Source organism: Camelus dromedarius, chromosome 10, assembly GCF_036321535.1.
Source record: "Camelus dromedarius isolate mCamDro1 chromosome 10, mCamDro1.pat, whole genome shotgun sequence".
Taxonomy (NCBI): domain Eukaryota; kingdom Metazoa; phylum Chordata; class Mammalia; order Artiodactyla; family Camelidae; genus Camelus; species Camelus dromedarius.
The window spans coordinates 66,245,473-66,263,310 of NC_087445.1; the positions used below are offsets into that span (position 1 = coordinate 66,245,473).

Here is a 17,838-nt window from a genome sequence, read left to right on the forward strand (position 1 = left end):
TGACCAATCTGGGGACAAGAAAATTCCAGTCACGTGAGAACCATTTTGTAACAGAGCAGGGATGGTTTATCAGCATCACTGTGGCTTAAAAGAAATCTATCTCTACATTCTGAACCATCACACTCTGTTAACACATCAATGTAGAAGCCTCTAGATTGGTGATTGCTTTGCCATTTAGAGAGCAGAGCACTGGAGAACAGGTGAGAACATTTTCTGTCAATGAAAAGAAAGTGCACCCTTTGTTCATCAGTGGGATGGTGTCCTGGTTTAGACATAGTGTCCCCTTCATTCTGACTCTGGCTGTTAGGAGTTGGTTTCTCCCTCTAGCTGATCAACTCAATATTGACTGAATGAACCTCAAAAATTAAAAGCAAAACTCAACAATGATGACCCACTAATTAATAAAATGACAGTTTGGGGACCTTTCTGGTTTAGCATGTCATCACGCCTCCCTACCCCAAACCACAACACAGTTAAATGCACTGAGCAACAGCAAAACAAACAAACAAACAAACAAACAAAACAACAAAAACAAACCATCAATGAACACTAGAAACACTTTAAAAAGATTTATTATCTATTTTTCAAAGGAATAATAATAACAAAAAAATCAAGAGATCTTATTAAAAGTATTTATTCTTAGCACAGGGAACATAATTTTAAGATTGCATATATTTGTTTTACAAAGAATATTTATATCCAAGACTGTGAAAGTGGAATCAGAAGTGGAGAAAGGACCGAAAGAAAAAAAAAAAAAGTGATAAAGAGAATTCAGAAACAATTTAGTTCCATTTAAGTTGAAGTGGGTTTTAAAATAAGGCAGTGAGAAGTCCACAAAAACTTTCTGGGAGGAGAACAAAACTTCCATTTTCTTGCAAAGATTAAGGCGGTCAAAGGAGTCTGAAGAACATCTGGATCAATGACCAAGTATGCCTGCTTTCCTGGATTTACACTGTATTTCAGTGTAGAAACACAACCAGTGTCGGTGATAAAGTTACATTAGATACTCCATGATAACTCTGGTGGGAGGGAAGTCTCTGTTTTGTAAAATACAGATGGAGTCAGATGACTCAGGAAAAATTTTGGTCAATAAGTGGTGAAGACTCTACAAAAAATCATTCAGCTCCTTCCACTGCTGTCGTGGAAATAGGTTTCACGTAGTATGGACCTTCACTCAGGTAAGTTCTGAGCCTCAAATAATTTGGGTTCCCAAAGATTTCTGCAATTGTCTTAGAATTGGCAAGTGCTTTCACTAGTTCATACTTGGCATCCTTTGAAGCTTTGTCATGCTCTACGGACCGGTCCATCACATATTCTACGAAACCTGGACTGTGAAACATAAGTTTCTGAGCCCAGGGTTGGTTTGCAATGGCCTGAAATGGAAAGCAGAAAGAACACAATTCCTCTGAGCCTTAAGAGGTTAAGTTTGTTAACGAGATGGCACAAACCTCAGAAGGAAATCTGGCAACATGAACCTTAAAAAATGTTACTTTTTGCCTAAGTAATTCCCTCCTGAACGCTAACTTAAGAAAATAATCAAAGTATTAAAAAAAACCTTTATATACAAAGATGCCTGTCGCAGTGTGAGAGGTACAATACACATCCCTAACAGTGGAAAGGTGGGTAAGTAAATTATGGTTTACAGCAATAAAAAATTAAATAAACATTAAGAATAATGTTTATAAAGAATAGGTTATATGAAAAAAAATAGATCCAAATTATATACATGCATAATCACAACAACAGAAAAATAAAAACAAAGACTAGAGAACAAAAGGCTACCCTAAAGAAGCTCTCATACTTGTGCGTGAGGACAGTTTCGAGACTGTTCATTGTACCATCATTTGTAAGAGATACGATCTACATCTTCATTTACTGGAGAGTGACACGCTGTGGCTATTCAATGAAATATTAATGACTTTCTAATTGCCTCTTTTACTATAGCTGAATCTTAAAAACAACATTAAAGAGAAGAAGCAAGTTGCAGAATGATGTGAACAGCATGATTCCATCTACAAAACTTAAGAATATGTAAAATACTGTAATTTAAGGATATGCACACACAGTAAAAGTATAAAGTCACGCCTGCCCTTATAAACCCTGAATTCATGACAGTGGTCACATCTAGAGAAAGAGAAACGGGATTGGGTAGAGGTAGAAAGGTATGGCTGTATGTTTGAAATATTTCACCAATAAATAATAAATAAATAAACAGCAACACGAACACCAACACTAAAAGGAGATACACCAAAGAGGTATGACTCTGTGATTTAAAAAATTTCTACTTCTCAATCTTTTCCAAATTTAAAAATGAATAAGCAACTTTTATAAGGTTTGTTTAAAAAACCCCACTACTACATTTCAATGAAGAACAAGGAACAATCAAGTTGACAGTCTAGTCTCTTCCTCTCAAAATGTGCTCTGCAGCCCGTTAGCATCGACTGGGAACTTGTCAGAAATTCAAGATCTCGGGCTTTATCCCAGAACCACTGAATCACAATCTACATTCTATCAAGCTCTTACAGTTTGAGAAACATCAGCCTACTTAACAGTAGTTGAGGGTGAAGGGTGGGCTGAAATAAAAAGTCATCCCAACCAGTAAATCAAAAAATTATCTCTACAACTATGCCTGCCTAAGTGGTGCATACCGTAGAAGAGTGGGAGGGGAAAAAACCCAGTGACAATGAGACTACCCGTGCAGGAGCCAAAATGACCATCACAGGGACTATTGACAGGGGTGAAACAGTCTATAACACACCATTCCTGAAGTTGATAGATGTACTGTATCCTTCAAAACCCAGATCATGAATTACATTCTGCAGGAAGCCTTCCTTCTCGTCATCTCCTCTCCTTGCTCCCCCACCCCGTAGGCCAAGCATGCTGCCTGAGACCCTGTTACTAGGATTACTAAAGTGATCACTACATTTCCACAAGCCCGGGGAATCACAGTAAGTGCTGAGGCTAAAAAGTTAAATCAGATATGGTTTCTACTCTCAATAAATTTTGAATAGGTCAATAAATAAACATTTTCAACAAAGTGTAATAAACAGAACACAGAGGTATAATCCTTACCACAACTATAATTATACAATTAACTACATAATAATTTCTGCCTGGGTCCCTCAATAGACAGTGAGCTATATGAAAGGAAAGTCTTTGTATATTTTGTTCACTCTTGTATCCCCAGAACCTAGCAAAGAAAAGAAACTCAACAAATACTTGCTGAACGAATGAATAAATGCAAAGTATGAGAGCAGACACTGCTTAACTCAGACTTGTGGGTTTGGGCAAAGCTTGCTGAAGAGACACCTGAGCTGGTCCTTGAAGAATGAACAAGAAGTTAACAGGCAAAGTGAGGGAAGAGTGCTGAGTGCAGAGAGTACATGAGGGTCCAGAGATATGAAGCAAGCAGTTTGGTATCTGCAGAGCATCGAGTGCCAGAAGGGAATGGCAGGAACTAAGGCGGCTCAGGAAGAAGACCAGGGTTAGGTCAGTAAGGGCTTTGCTTGATGGCAGATAAGGAACCTGGAATTAATTCTGTGATCCATAGCACCCTGTTCAAATACTTGCCACAGCACCTAATACCTTTCACTGAAACAATCCGTTTACACGTTTGTCTCCCTCATTAGTCTACATTAACAGTGAGGGTAGAAACTCACTATGCACTTGTGTATCCCCAGGGCGTGCAGAGGGACTCACTCACGGTTAAGCACTCCCGTGTGGAAGTGACAGTCCCAGAAAGGCCTGTGGGAAACAAGAGGATGCCTACCGTGAACACTTTCAGGGCAGCACAGTGTAGTTCAGGGAACGGTTGATTGCTGATGCCACGGAAGAGCTCCAGCGGGTCCCGAGATAAAGAAGAAAACCAGGATTCTGCCATCCTAAGGAGGTCATCAGTCTGCTGCTCAGGCTAGAGGACAGAAAAGGAAAATCTCAAGACATTAGGAAGTCAGGAAACCTGGGTTCTGATCACACTCTGTCATTAACTGGCTGTGGGCCAAGTCTGGAGCACTCTTCCCCAAACACGACCCAAACTGCCTCAGTTTTGTTTTGTTTTGCTTTTGATGGGGTTGACTGAGCAATCTCTAGGATCCCCTCTAGTTCTCATACTCCATGATTTCACTTTAACTTAAAAAATGTTACTAGTCATATAATGAGGGTTCTCTTCTTTCACTAAGACTGAGAAAGATGGCATTTATTTGGTCAACATTTATGTAAGTCAACCAGAATTATGTTGATTCACACAGATTTATTCTCCCCCAAATATCCCACTGTCCTTCATTAATTTCCCAGTCTACTTACCGGTAAATAAAAAAGAGATGAAATTGCATCCAAACACCTAATTTTGAGCTCTGTTGAGGCATTCTTTGCTTGATATCCCATTCTCATGAGCAAGCGTTCAAAGCGAGTTCCTTTGAAGGGTAACAAGATATACTTTTTGTGGTAAAGCACACATAAAAGTTACCATTTTAACTATCTTTAAGCATACGGCTCAGTACATTCACATTGCTGTGCAACCATCACCACCATCCATCTGCAGAACGTTTTTTTATCATCTCAAACTGAAACTGTACTCAATAAATAACAAGCCCCCTCCCCTCCAAGCCCTCTGGTGACTACTATTCTGCTTTCTGTCTCTGTGAATTTGACTACTCGAGGTGCCACATCGAATTGGAATTCCACCTAGAAGTGGAAATGCTAGATCATATGGTAATTCTGTGTTAATTTTTTGAGGAATCACCATATTTTCACAGCAGCTGTACCATTTTACATTCCCCTCAGACATTCACAAGGGTTCCAGTTTCTCACATTCTTGTCAACACATGTTATTTGCTGTTTTTTTTTAAAGAAAATAATAGCCATCCTAATGGCTATTGATTGAACAATGAGATTTTTTAAAGTAGGATTTCATATATTATGACTGCTCCCAACCTAAACCAACACAGAACTAAACACGTAGTCAGAGACCAAGTGACAGGCCTAAAACGCATTCCCATGCAACACAGCATATGTAAGTCAAAGTGCAGAGGACCTGGAATCAAAGGACCTAAATTTGAGTAGCAGCTGCCCCACAGTCTGAATGATTTTAGAAAAGTTATTTTAACTTCTCTAAGTTTCAGCTACCTTGCCTGTAAAATGAGAATGACAATGGTATATGTTCTCTGCAGGACTGCAAATGGTTTATATGTTAAAGGCACATGCACTTAGAAGAGTACACATGACATGGGTATTAGCTGTGATACACAACAGCATATTAATTTCCAACATACACTTCACAAGGGCTTTAACAGTGCTGTACATTATTTTTTGTGTGCAGAATTTATAATATATGCAAGATACTCATGGATGTGCCATACAAGGATCACTCTTGACATAAAATTTTATAACAGATTTTTATTTCTGTTCCTTTCTTGACATTACAAATATAAAACAAATGTATCTTTTTCATTAAATATTTACACAACTCTGAGAAGTAGCTATTATACTCTTTTCATTAAAAAAAAAATGAGGAAAATGAGGCCTAAAGTTGTGATATGAGTAAGTGAAGTTCAGAGAGCTAAGTCAGTGTTAGAATTGGGACAAGAATCTAGGTCTTTCTGACTCCAGACTATGGTCTTTGTACCATAAATACTATTTAAGGAAGACAGAAAGAGGAAAGAATGCTTGGTCCAGCCAAGTTTAAAAAAAAAATTCAGTAATAACTATGAGACTTTTTAGGGACAGTCCAAGGTCATGGTAAAAAGACTGTCATCTGTAATGCAGCTAACATACCAGCAAATGAACTTACATAACGCATCTTTGTCAAAAATTAAGATATCCTTAAGGAAAGCCAAAACAAATCATACCAACCTGTTTTCTGTAAAACCTGTTTTCCTTCAACATTGGATCCCAGAATTCCAATCGTGTCCACTGCTACACCAATCATGGTGGGGTCCTGACTTTCCATCATTTCAAAGACTTTTTCCACAAAAACAGGATAACGTTCACAGACCTGTTGAGGACTATCCATGATAGCCAGGTTTCCAAAAAACTTCACAAATCCTGAAGATATTGACAACAATGTATTTTAGTAGAGGAAAAAGACAGCATAAATTGTGGGCCCTACGTTTTCATGGGATAGCAATAAACTACAGGCCAGAGAGAGGAGAAAGGTTATGGTACTGTTTTGCCTGGAAATCAGACAGACCATAAGGAGACACTGAAGGACCTGTGATATGTGCTCCTGAGGGAAGAGAAACCCCAGGGTGTCAGTGGAGCTGGGTCCAAGGACTGAAGCACTGTCATGTGCAAGAGGGAGAAGAGCATGGACTGGTCTATGCACATTACAGGAAGGTAAGTCTGGAGTAACTATCAGGAAGATATTTTTTAAACAGAGATGCTCATCAATGAAATAAACGAAGCTACCTAAGGAAAGCATTAACCTCCAATTTCTGCAAGTACTCAAGAAAAAGTAATCAGCCATGTCCTAGAACAGAGTAATTCTGTATTAGATAAAGATTCCAACTCAGAGATCTGCTGAATCTGTGAAACATACTATAAATGTCATTACTAGTAGTTTTATTTATGTTTCCTTTGGCTGAGGTTCAAGGGAAACATCCTAATGCTCTAAACAGTAATATTTCCAAAAAAAATCAGAATCAAGAGTGCATGGCTCCCAGAGCAATTGACCCCACTTCATTAAGGGGCTATGGGTATCATCCCAAGGGGATCAGCTCCAGAGAAAACAACCCCAGCCTTCCTGGTCAGAGGTAACTCAGAAACAAAACACATACCATTATTTCCACAAGCACCAGTGTTTCTTACCTGGCAAATAGAAGCTAGAGAAAGGGTCTGAATCGGCCCCCACAATTATGTTAGAAATCTGATCAATTACTCCTTCCTGAGCAAGGTACTGTCGTCCATGATGAGTACATGCCAGTGATGTCACCATCTCTATACAGGTGGCTCTGAAATGCCAAGATTTTGCATATGATTAGCATAGCTTATAAATTGCTTTCATACAGATTATTGCATATAATTCTTCCCACTAAATGTGAAAGGTCAATGATCCCAGCTCTACTTTTCAGATGAGGACACGAAGATGAGAAAATTGCAGTGACTTGTCTAGAATCACATTGTTTTTACAAGGGAGAGTTAAGACTTAAATCACGACCTCTGACTTAAGGCCCACTATTGTTTCCACTATCACATAGCTACTTCCTAAAAGTTTTTAAACCTTTGTTTTATTTTGAAATGTCAAACTTACACAAAAGAGAACAGTACAGTAAGCTCCCATGTACCCATGATTGTACAGTAATCCTGATTGTATAGTTATCAAGATTTTGCTTTATTTATTTCAACTCTTTTTTTTCTCCATTTTTTGCTGAATTATGTTAAAGCAAAGTCTAATGATCTTGCCATTTACCTCTCCATGCTTCAGCATGCATCTCTAAAAAACATATTTTCTCACACAATTACAATGTCTTTACCACATATTAAAAAAAATAATAATCTTTGGCATCATCTAACACCTAACCATGGCCAAACTTCCCCAATTAACTAAAAAAAGTATTTTTACAGTTGATCCTAAGGTAACTTAGCTGACTATTTTGCAAGGTTTTTTCCTATGTTGCAAAATCTGATACAAAGCTAAAGAAATTTAACAAAATAATTTCCTTATTAGGAATGCTTTGAAACAATGTAACTCAAATGCTTTAAAACAGTGTAACTGGTTACTGGTTTATGCATGTGAGTAACAAATTCAGTCATTTAAAGAACACAGGACAAATGGGAAATTATTTAAAATAAAGAAAACAAAATTTGTACACAAAGGTAATTATAGTGCTATTATAACTGCAAAATACTTGAAGCAAACCAAGTGCTCAACAGTGAGGAAGTGTCAGTAAATTGTGGAATACCCACAAGGAAACATTTGGCAAATATTAAAGGGGACTTAGGGAGTAAGGTGGGGCTGGGAGTAGAGAGACTGGAATTAACATTTCTTTGAGAACCTATATCAGCCGTTGTATTGGTCTCCATGGTCAATTCATTTACTCCTCACATTATCTTCTTTACAGGGTTGTCAGTGTTTCAGTTAGGAGATGAGGAAACTCAGGTGCAGAAAGGTTAGAAGAATTTCTCTACGGTCAAACAGCTAATAAGTGGCAGAGACGCATGCAAGCCCAAGTCTGAACCATTTTCAAAAGTCCATGTTTTTCCATCATGCCATAGTGCTATTATTTAACAACACAAAAAATGTGTATGTTAACCTGTTAAGTAATACAAAATGGCAGTCGCCATGTGATTGGCAACTCTGTAAAGAGCACACATGCCTAAGGACAGGGAACATAGTTATTCAAAAGTAGCTAAACTGTCATGAAAGACTTTGCTAAGTTCCAGCATGCTGCATGTACCTTGAACAGTTTTCTAAAGGCCCCGTCTTCAGGACATCTGGTCACGAGACTGCAACCTAAGCACAGGCTCTACTCGGGAAGACCACACTAAGTCCCAAGGTTGTCATCTGGCCCTCCAAAAGAGGACATTTTGCTCTAAACTCTCTCAGTCAACATACCTGACAAGCACATCCTCACCAGTCAGTTCCTTAAGGAGCTGGGTTACCAATCCACTGGTGGTACAGTAGTTTAAAGATTCTGGGGACACAGAAGAAATCTCCACAATTAGCTGAAAGAAAAAAAGAACAGAAAAAGCAGAAAGGTCAAAACAGCTCCAAACTTGTTAGATTGTCATTTTAAGTTAAATGCAGGACTAGGTACTTTATATAATTGAATTTTTAAAAGTCCACTATTTGTCTCTGCAAGTAAGAAAACTTTACTGAACACATAAGAAACTTGGCACAGAAACGCTCCATTATATTTGGGTGTATCTGTACTTAAAAAAAAAATCATCAATCAGGACAAAAGCTCAAATCAGCAAAAACAAACAGACTATCAAAATCATTCATTCATTCATTCAAGCACGCATTCCATCAGTCAACCATTCACTCATTCACACTGATTCAACAAGTATGTTCTGAGGGCTTACTGAGCAATACAGGACACCAAGGATTTTAAGCAGAGGAACAACAGAATCAGATTTTGATTTTTAAAAAATCATTGTGGGTGTATGTGATGACAGACTAGTGGTGACAAGAATGGAAGAGAGCAGACCAGTTTGGATGCATATATAGTACTCCAGGGGAGGGATACTGGTAGCTTAGACTAGGGTGGTGGTGGCTATGTCAAAGAGAAGAAATGCATAGGTTTAAGTAAAATTGCCACAATGTGATGACTGAATGGATACGTGGCAGGAAGAACACAGCCTCACAGAAAGTAAGCTGCGGATGCTCCTGGAGAATGTCATTCTAAGTGAAGTAAGCCAGAAAGAGAAAGAAAAATACCATATGAGATCACTTATATGTGGAATCTAAAAAACAAACAAACAAACAACCAAAGCATAAATACAAAACAGAAATAGACTCACAGACATAGAATACAAACCTGTGGTTCCCAAGGGGGTGGGGGGTGGGAAGGGATAGACTGGGATTTCAAAATTGTAGAATAGATAAACAAGATTATACTGTATAGCACAGGGAAATATATACAAGATCTTATGGTAGCTCACAGAGAAAAAAAATGTGACAATGAATATATGCATGTTCATGTATAACTGAAAAATTGTGCTCTACATTGGAATTTGACACAAAATTGCAAAATGATGATAAATAAATAAAAAATGTTAAAAAAAAAAAAAAAAAAAAAGAAAGTGAGCTGGAGGTCTAATGACCAGACACATGGGCTGCAAGACAGGCCAGTTTGTTGCTGCTGTTTTTCTTTAGGGGGAGGAGGCAGGTGGAGAAGATCAGGTGTTTGGTTTGAACGTGAACATGAATGAACTAGAATATGTCCAAGGGAGAGAGAGTAAGAAAGCAGTTTACGTGAAGGGCTGAGCTCAGTAGAGAGGTCTGGCTTGGAGGTTTACACGTGAGAGTCATCACCATTGCAGGTGGGAACTGAAGTCACAGGATGAACACAACTGCTTAGGAATAAACAATTAAAAGTTCAACAGAGGCTAAGGAGCCAGGAGACCAAGAAGAAACAGCCAGAGAAGCAGAAGGAAAACCAAAGCATTGCAATGTTAAGACATGCAAAGTAAGCAAGTGTCCTGAAGAGGGGATTGGACTGTGGAGGGTTTCATTTTGAATATGGAGCTTATTAACTGTGTGGCCTTGGGTCAATGACTCCATCAATAGTGAGATTCATTAATGATAATGAAGTACAGGGTTTACTGTGAGAACTGAAGACAGTACATGTGAGGATTTAGCACACTGCTCAGTACAAAGCTGCTTCTCATTACCACTACTACAACTAAATTTTTCAAAGTCTAGTTTCAATGGTATATCCTCTATCACAGTACTGAGAGTGCAGTGTAAATTTTTTTTATGATTGTTTCATACACTAGCCTGGGAGTTCATCCCTACATCCCAAGCACTTAGTATAGGGCCTAACACAGACTATATACTCAATAAATACATGCTAAATGAACCATCTTGCCTTCCACCGTAAGCCTTACTGCATTCTGAATTGCAGGCACCAGAAAGTATGCTTCCAGTCTTACCTCATACACCCTGTATCGAACAATGTCATTTGTTTTCATTACATTTTTCAAATCATCCAGCAGATTACTTTCAAATAAAGCCTCCAGGCCAGCTTGGGTCAGTGATATTCTTGACAGGGATTTAATGGCCTTAGAAGGAAAGAAAGTATCTCATAAACCATAAAAATACACAATTGTTATTTTCTACTTCATAAGACTAATGTGAAATTCAGTGTATGGAGTGCACCTTATCTAATGAGCATTCACAACATTTTAGCTATTATTATTTATAGTTGGAAAAGATTCTCAACAGAAAATAGAAAAAGCTTCTAATCAAGCAACCCGATCAATGTAAATCCCCTGATGGATAATTTAGATATGTGTAGTCTAGGAAATAGAAGGGGTTAACAGTACTTATTTGACACCATTTATTTAATCAGTATCACCCACATGAGGTTGCATATTCAATTACACAAATCATTCATTCTAAACCTTCACCTCTCAATCCCGAAGGCCTTTCTCTGTCTTTTAGGACACTATTGTCTGCGTGTTTAGGCTGATGGTTGTAACCAACTCACCGCTTTAGCTACAGATAGATTCTCTCCACCAATACAATAAACGATTTGTTTTAGTAATTCAGTATTATTTAGAATCTCAGTAACAGCATCAGAATTTTCAACAATTCTTCCAACCTGAAAGGAGAAAACAATCAGAAATACTCTTCCAAGGCAAGGCTACATGAGAACAAACGATGGTCAAATTTCCTTAGGGTGCAGTCATTTTAGGAGTTACTGATTACAGCTATAAGTCATTAAAAATTCCAAACAACCTGAATTCATTAAAGTCAAACACACAGATGGTATAGTCGCATCTTTGAAAGGGAAGAAAAAAAAAAGATGGCGGGTAAACAGTTGTGACCTTTCAGTGAATGACAACAATACAAATCCTAGTTTGATCAATTTTCAGTTGTGTTGATCTTGGGTGAATTAAATAACTTCTTTGAGCCTAATTTCTTGTCTGTAATGCGGGAATACGACACTTAACTGTAGGTTAGTAATAAAGATTAAATGTGACTAACTAGGTAAAGAACGTCCTACCTACAGAGTTCTGCACGTAAATGGTCAGTGAATAGATAGATAATTTCCCCTGTTTTTGAATAAACACCTCAGAGGAGAAAAGGAAAAGCAGCAGTTGAACATCTACTGGATAACTAACCGCTCAGCTTCTGTCACTTCACCTCAGCAGCAGTTCTTCACCCAAAACAGTAGCATGTTTGGTTTCCAGGGTGGTAAGAGTTATTGTCTTAATTTGTTGGCAGAGTGACCTTTACAGCAGTACCTCGTTCATGCCACTAGACCAAGACCTAACATAGCAATCTTTTCCTCTAGACTCAGGGCTCCTTGAAGGAAAGAAGCAGGCTTTCTTTAACTTGGTAGCTCTAACAACACACGGTACAATGCCAGGAATAAGGAACTCAGTATTTGATGAATGAATGATTGATTCAGATGGTACCAGGTGCAACCTCCTACTTTAGCTTCTATCCCCCTGGTTATAGTTAGCTGCATACACTAGAATAGACCAGACACTCCCTAGGGACTGAGAGAGCACATGCTTTCTTCACCCCTCTGTCTCTGGCACCCAGCACAGAGCCTGGCCCAGGGCAGGTGGTCACTAAATGTCAGTTCCCTTATTATGTGCTTGTATGATTTCATACCTGGGACAGAGTGAGGATTTTTACAGAATCATTGGGATGAGTCAGTCCCCTCTGCAGGTCACTCCTGAGGTTCCGGGCCACATGAACTGGCTCCAAAGCTTGGAGCAACCTCTCCAGGATGGATACACACAAAGTAGTCTGTTCCCTAAAGGAGACACCATAGATCGCATGAGTTCATGTCCCACCAGGTAGGAAGTAACAACCTAATAACATCTGGCATCTGGCTCACTAAGGAGCTCCTCCACACAAATGTCCCTACGAAACACAGCTTCTACTTATTTATTCAACATCTACTAAGCACCTATTATGTGCCATGCCTGTGCTGGGGCTATAAAGAAGGATAAGCTATATTCTCTAATCTCAAGGAGCTCAGTTTAATGGAAGACACAGAAAAATAGAAAGGCAACTATAATCCAAGTAGATAAATGCTGTAGGTGAGAGCTGGAAGCTATGGGAGCTCAGAAAAGAACACAGGGTTCAGGGAAGCCCTTCTAGAGGGGTAACACCTGAGCTAAACTTTAAGAAAAAGTGGGAATTATCTAAGAGAAGAAAGGTGTTTCAGGTAGAGGGGTTAGTAGCATATGAAAGACACAGAGGAATGAGATTGTGTTATGCATTCCAGGAACCACAAGTTGCTTGGTATGATGGGGTGGGAGAGAAGTGGGGAGAAAGATGAATGACAAGAAATGAAACAGGAAAGATGCACAGAAGCTAGATTCTGATAGGTCTTTTACATCCTGCTATGGAATTTAGCCTTTTTCCAAAAGGCAATGGCAAGCCATGAAGTGATTTTAAAGCAGAGAAGTAATATGATGAGATCACTCTGCAACAGTGTTAGAGAAAGGATTTTCAGTTAGAAGGTAGTTGATGGTGAGAAGTGATGAAGGAACAAGACAAGGAAGCAGCAGTGGGAATGGAGAAGAGGGAAAAGATTCAAGAGCTATTAAGAAGGTAAATTAAGCAGAACTTGATGACCACCAGATGCAGATAAAGAAGGTGTTTCATGAGTAACTTCCTTGTCTCTTAATAGGCAGTACAAACAGGCACTTATACTGCTAACAGGAGTATATAATTAAACTAGTGTCTTTCTAAAAGGTGATTAAGCGATACATAGCAAAAGCCTTGAAAAAGAACATATCCTTTTAACTTAAGGACTGCACTTTTGCACAATCAAGCCTAAGGGAGCAATTAAGAATGTTTTTATACCCAAGATAATTGAAAACATATGTCCACACAAGTATCTGCACACAAATGGAAACAACCCAAATGTCCATCAATTAATGAATGCATAAATGTGATATAGCCACATAATGGAATATTATTCAAACACGAAAAAGGAATGAGGTGCTGATACATGCTACAACATGAATGAACCTTGAAAATATGATGCTAAGTGAAAGAAGCCAGACACAAAAGGCTTCCTTTTGATGCGATGATTCTATTTATGAGAAATTTCCAGAACAGACAAGTCCATAGAGACAGAAAGCAGATTCCTGGTTGCTGGGGAAGGGGATGAAACAGGGAATGGGGAGTGAATGCTAAAGGGTACAGGTTTTTTTCTTTTTTTAAAAGAAATACAGTTGTATATACCATAAAATTAACCACTTTAACCATTTTTCAATGTACAGTTCTGTGGAATTAAGTACAGTCATATTATTATGTGACCATCACCACCACCATCCATCTCCAGACCTTTTTCATCCTCCCAAACTGAAACTAACCCCTCATTGTCCCCTCCCCCTCAGCTCCTGGTGACAACCATTCTCACTTTGTCTTTACAAATCTGACTACTCTAGGTACCTCATATAACTGGGATCATACAATATGGTCTTTATATGTCTGATTTACTTCACTTAATATAATGTCTTTAAAGTTCATCCATGTGTAGCATGTGTCAGAATTTCTTTCCTTTTTAAAGTTGAAAATTTTTCCATTGTGTGTATGTGTGTATACACCACGTTTTGTTTACTCATTCATCCACTGATGGACATGGGTCACTTCAGTGTCTTTCTGTTTTAGCCATTCTAGTAGGTGTGTAGTAGGATATCAATGTGATTTTAATTTACATTTCCCTAATGACTAATCATGTTATTTTTTCATTTGCTTATTTGCAATCCACACATCTTGTTCAAATACTTCTCCCATTTTAAAATTGGGTTCTTGTTATTAAGTTTTGAGAATTCTTTATATACTCTGAATACAAGTTCTTTATCAGAAATATTCTTTGCAAAGATTTTTCTCCATTTGTGACTTGCCTTTTCATTCTCTTAACTGTGACCTTTGAAGAGCAGAATTTTGATGAAGTCCAATTTATGAATTTGTTCTTCTATATATCATTCTTTTGGTGTCACATCAAAGAAAGCTTTGTTTAACCCAAGTTCAAAAAAATTTCCTCCTCTTTTCTTCTGGAAGTTTTATACTTAAGCTTATAATCCACTCTCATACACTGCTGGTAGGAATGTAAAATGATACGATCACTTTGGAAAACAGTTTGGCAGTTTCTTAAAAGTTAAACACACACCTACCATATGGTCCAGCCATTCCACTCCTGGGTGTTTACTCAAAGAGGAAAGAAAGACTATGTCTATGTAAAGACTTGTACACAAATGTTCATAGCGGGGTTATTTGTAATATCCCAAAATGGAGACAACTCAAATGTTCATCAACAGGTGATTCATAAATTGTGGTACAGCCATACCATGGATTACTACTCAGCAATAAAAAGGAATGAAATATTCACTCACACCACACGGATAAATCTTAAAATAATTACGCTGAATGAAAGGAACCAAACCAAAGAGTATATACTGTATGACACCACTTACATAAAACTCTTTTTAAAAAAAAGAGGAAACCCATCTATAGGATAGAAAGCAAAACAGCGGTTGCCTGGCTGAGGCAGAGAGGGATTCACTAAAGGGCACAAGGAGACTTCTGGGGCTGAGAGACATCTTTGCTACCTTGATGGTCTCATGGGAATATACATGTTAAAACTTGTCAAATTGTGTATTTTATTAGGTGCTGTTTTATTTAGGTAAATGATATCTCAACAAAGCTTTTTTCTGTCTTTCTTTTTCCCCCAAAGCAATGGTAGATTAAACTGCATAGTGCACAGATTTCAGTGAACATGTGGTCCTTTGGTACCAAGAAGCCGAAGAATTAATAACATACAATCAGTCTTGTTTGCCTTCCATGATGTAAAGCAGTAATCTCAGGACTTACTTTTCCTCACTGAAATTCTGGTGAAGATTCTAGATTTGCATCTATCAGAAAAGATCCTGAACCAATACACAGCAATTAGTGTGTTTTAACCAGGAAAACAGCAACATATCTAGAGACTGCCAATCCACTATCCAGAGAATTATTCCTACAAATTGCCATTGGTATCTACTACGTACTGAGTTCTGAATTACCCTGTCTTTAAATTTCTATTAAAATTGTTTCCTAGTGCACTGCTCCTTCATTCAGCAAACCACCTCCCCCATGGACCTTATTCTTCAAACTCCCCTTCATTTCAGTTTCTACTGCATCTCTGGTGTTAACTTACTGTGTGATCACTGAAAGTCTCTTCATCTGTATTTAAAGTGGTTGGACTAGGCGGGGTCTCTAAAATTCATGAGTTCAATCTTTTATTTGCCATATATTGTATTATGTGCTGCACCCTAGGAGGGATGCAGAGATGAAAAAACATGGCCACTATCTTCAAAGAACTTACAAACTAGAAAGGAATAGTGCAGAAGTGCCAAGTATCTTTAACAGAAGTAATGATGACGTCCTTCAGGAGATCTGAGGCCAGTCACTTGCAACTAGAGTGACCAAGAAAAACTTTTTGGAGGGGATGGCATGTCACCTGGGCCTTAAAGGGTAGACAGATTTGGAGAGAGGGAGGGCATTCAGTTAGAAGGACAGGTATGGACAAAGTTAGGAAAATGCCAAGTCATGCTCAAGGGAAAGTAAATAGTGCCACTTGGTAGTTGGAGCAGATGACGTAGGTGCAGAGTGGAGAAAAAGATGAGCCTGGAAAAGTAGGATGGAAATACACCGTAAGGGTCCAAATGCCAGACTAAGAAGTCATGATTTTACACTGGAGGCAATGGGAAATCATGGAAAAAATGTGACCCAAATGACCTAAGAAGTTCACTGTGGCTGCTACGTGGGAAGGACACACTAGAAAAGGAAGCTTAGAGGTAATGAGAAGTCAGACGAACGCAATAGACCTAGCAAGAGGGAGAACATGAGAGCCTGAATTAAAATGGACAAATAAGAGAGATTTCATAGGCAGACCTGAATAATGTTAACTCGCGGAATTAATGAAAGGAGAACACATAAGAAAAAAGGAGGAATCTTAGAAGGTCGGAGCCAAGAAAGCCCTCTGAAGTCGTCCAGTGTTGATTTAGCGATTCATTATCTTTTCAAGAAGAAATGTCAGTTTTAAATGCCTGGATCATGAACATTTTAAAAGTCTTAAGTTATCAAATGATCAAAGACAAAGTGTCTTTTAATCAAACTCTGCAGATGTACGTAAAATGAAAAGTAAAAGTTGCCATCTTAACCATTCTAAGTCCCACTTCCATACTAATAGTTTCCACTGTACCTTTCAGATATTTTCAATGTTCATGTGGGTCTCGGAGGATTATAATCCTTTTTAAAAATTACACACAACGGGATCATAAACTCCTACAATTTTCCTTCTTCATTCAATAGTGTGTATTAGAGATCCTTCTATGTCCACATATATAGATCTCTATCAGTTTTTCCAACAGCTGCATAGTATTAAAGTCATGTGTCATAATTTAAAAATCCTCTTTTAATAATCAGGTTGCTTCCAGTTTTTGTTTGCTTTTTTGCTGTCACCTTCTGTTATGACTATTCCTGTATGCATATATTTTGTGCATAACCTGCATGTTAAATTTCTACAACAGGATTTACTGGATCAAAAGGTATGTGAATTTAAAACATTGATGCATACTACCAAATTGCCAGGATAGTACTCCTTCTTAAGAGGAGGAAAAAAGCCAAGGACTTGGATACATGATTGTGGATTTCTCCCTGGACATGGGCAACCTTGCTTTCCTCCTCCAATTCCCATTTCAAGCGTGAAGGCAGCGAGGCCAGACGACGCCCAGGGGTACACCTCAGAGCCTGGACTTGAACCCCGCCTCTTGCCTCTCAGCCCAGAATCCTTCCCTCTCTGAAATTTCGGCTATATTCAACTTCACCGCGACTGGGAAAAGCCTCCCCTGTCACCCTCCCCCCGCCCCGTCTTCATACTTGGGGGTGTCACTAGCCCCCGCTCAAGCCGCAGGGTCCCCTCACCGGTGGTTCTCGTTGAGCAGGGAGAAAAGCGGGCCGAGGCGCAGTTCCGCCGCTTGCTCGCGGAGCTCGCTGAGCGGCACCGACTGCAGCACCGACTGCAGAGCGCGGAGCTCCTCCAGCGGCGCTTCCAGCCGCGAGACCTCCCTCAGCAGCGTCAGCGCCTGGGCCGCCATTGTGTCCCCTCCCGCCGGGGCTCGCCTGTCTGCCCGCCCAGCTCGCGGCTCCCGGCGCGCTTC

The 17,838-nt window shown here is 39.0% G+C and overlaps 1 protein-coding gene across 2 annotated transcripts; it reads right to left on the minus strand.

Annotated features, from left to right (window-relative positions):
• Positions 1-554: 554 nt before the first annotated feature.
• On the minus strand, positions 555-17,829 carry PSMD5 (proteasome 26S subunit, non-ATPase 5). Of its 2 annotated transcripts, XM_064490469.1 has the most exons (11): positions 17,603-17,717; positions 14,542-14,735; positions 12,287-12,431; positions 11,151-11,264; positions 10,594-10,722; positions 8,552-8,661; positions 6,805-6,947; positions 5,851-6,042; positions 4,303-4,412; positions 3,770-3,910; positions 555-1,373 (listed from the first exon to the last, which is right to left on the minus strand). In XM_064490469.1, the coding sequence occupies exons 2-11, from the start codon at positions 14,547-14,549 to the stop codon at positions 1,116-1,118; spliced, it is 1,350 nt and encodes a 449-aa protein (XP_064346539.1). In that variant the 5' UTR covers positions 14,550-14,735; positions 17,603-17,717; the 3' UTR covers positions 555-1,115. The 2 variants fall into 2 exon arrangements, with proteins under 2 accessions (XP_064346539.1, XP_064346538.1); XM_064490468.1 differs by lacking the exon at positions 14,542-14,735 and having other exon boundaries at positions 17,603-17,829.
• Between the last annotated feature and the right edge of the window lie 9 nt (positions 17,830-17,838).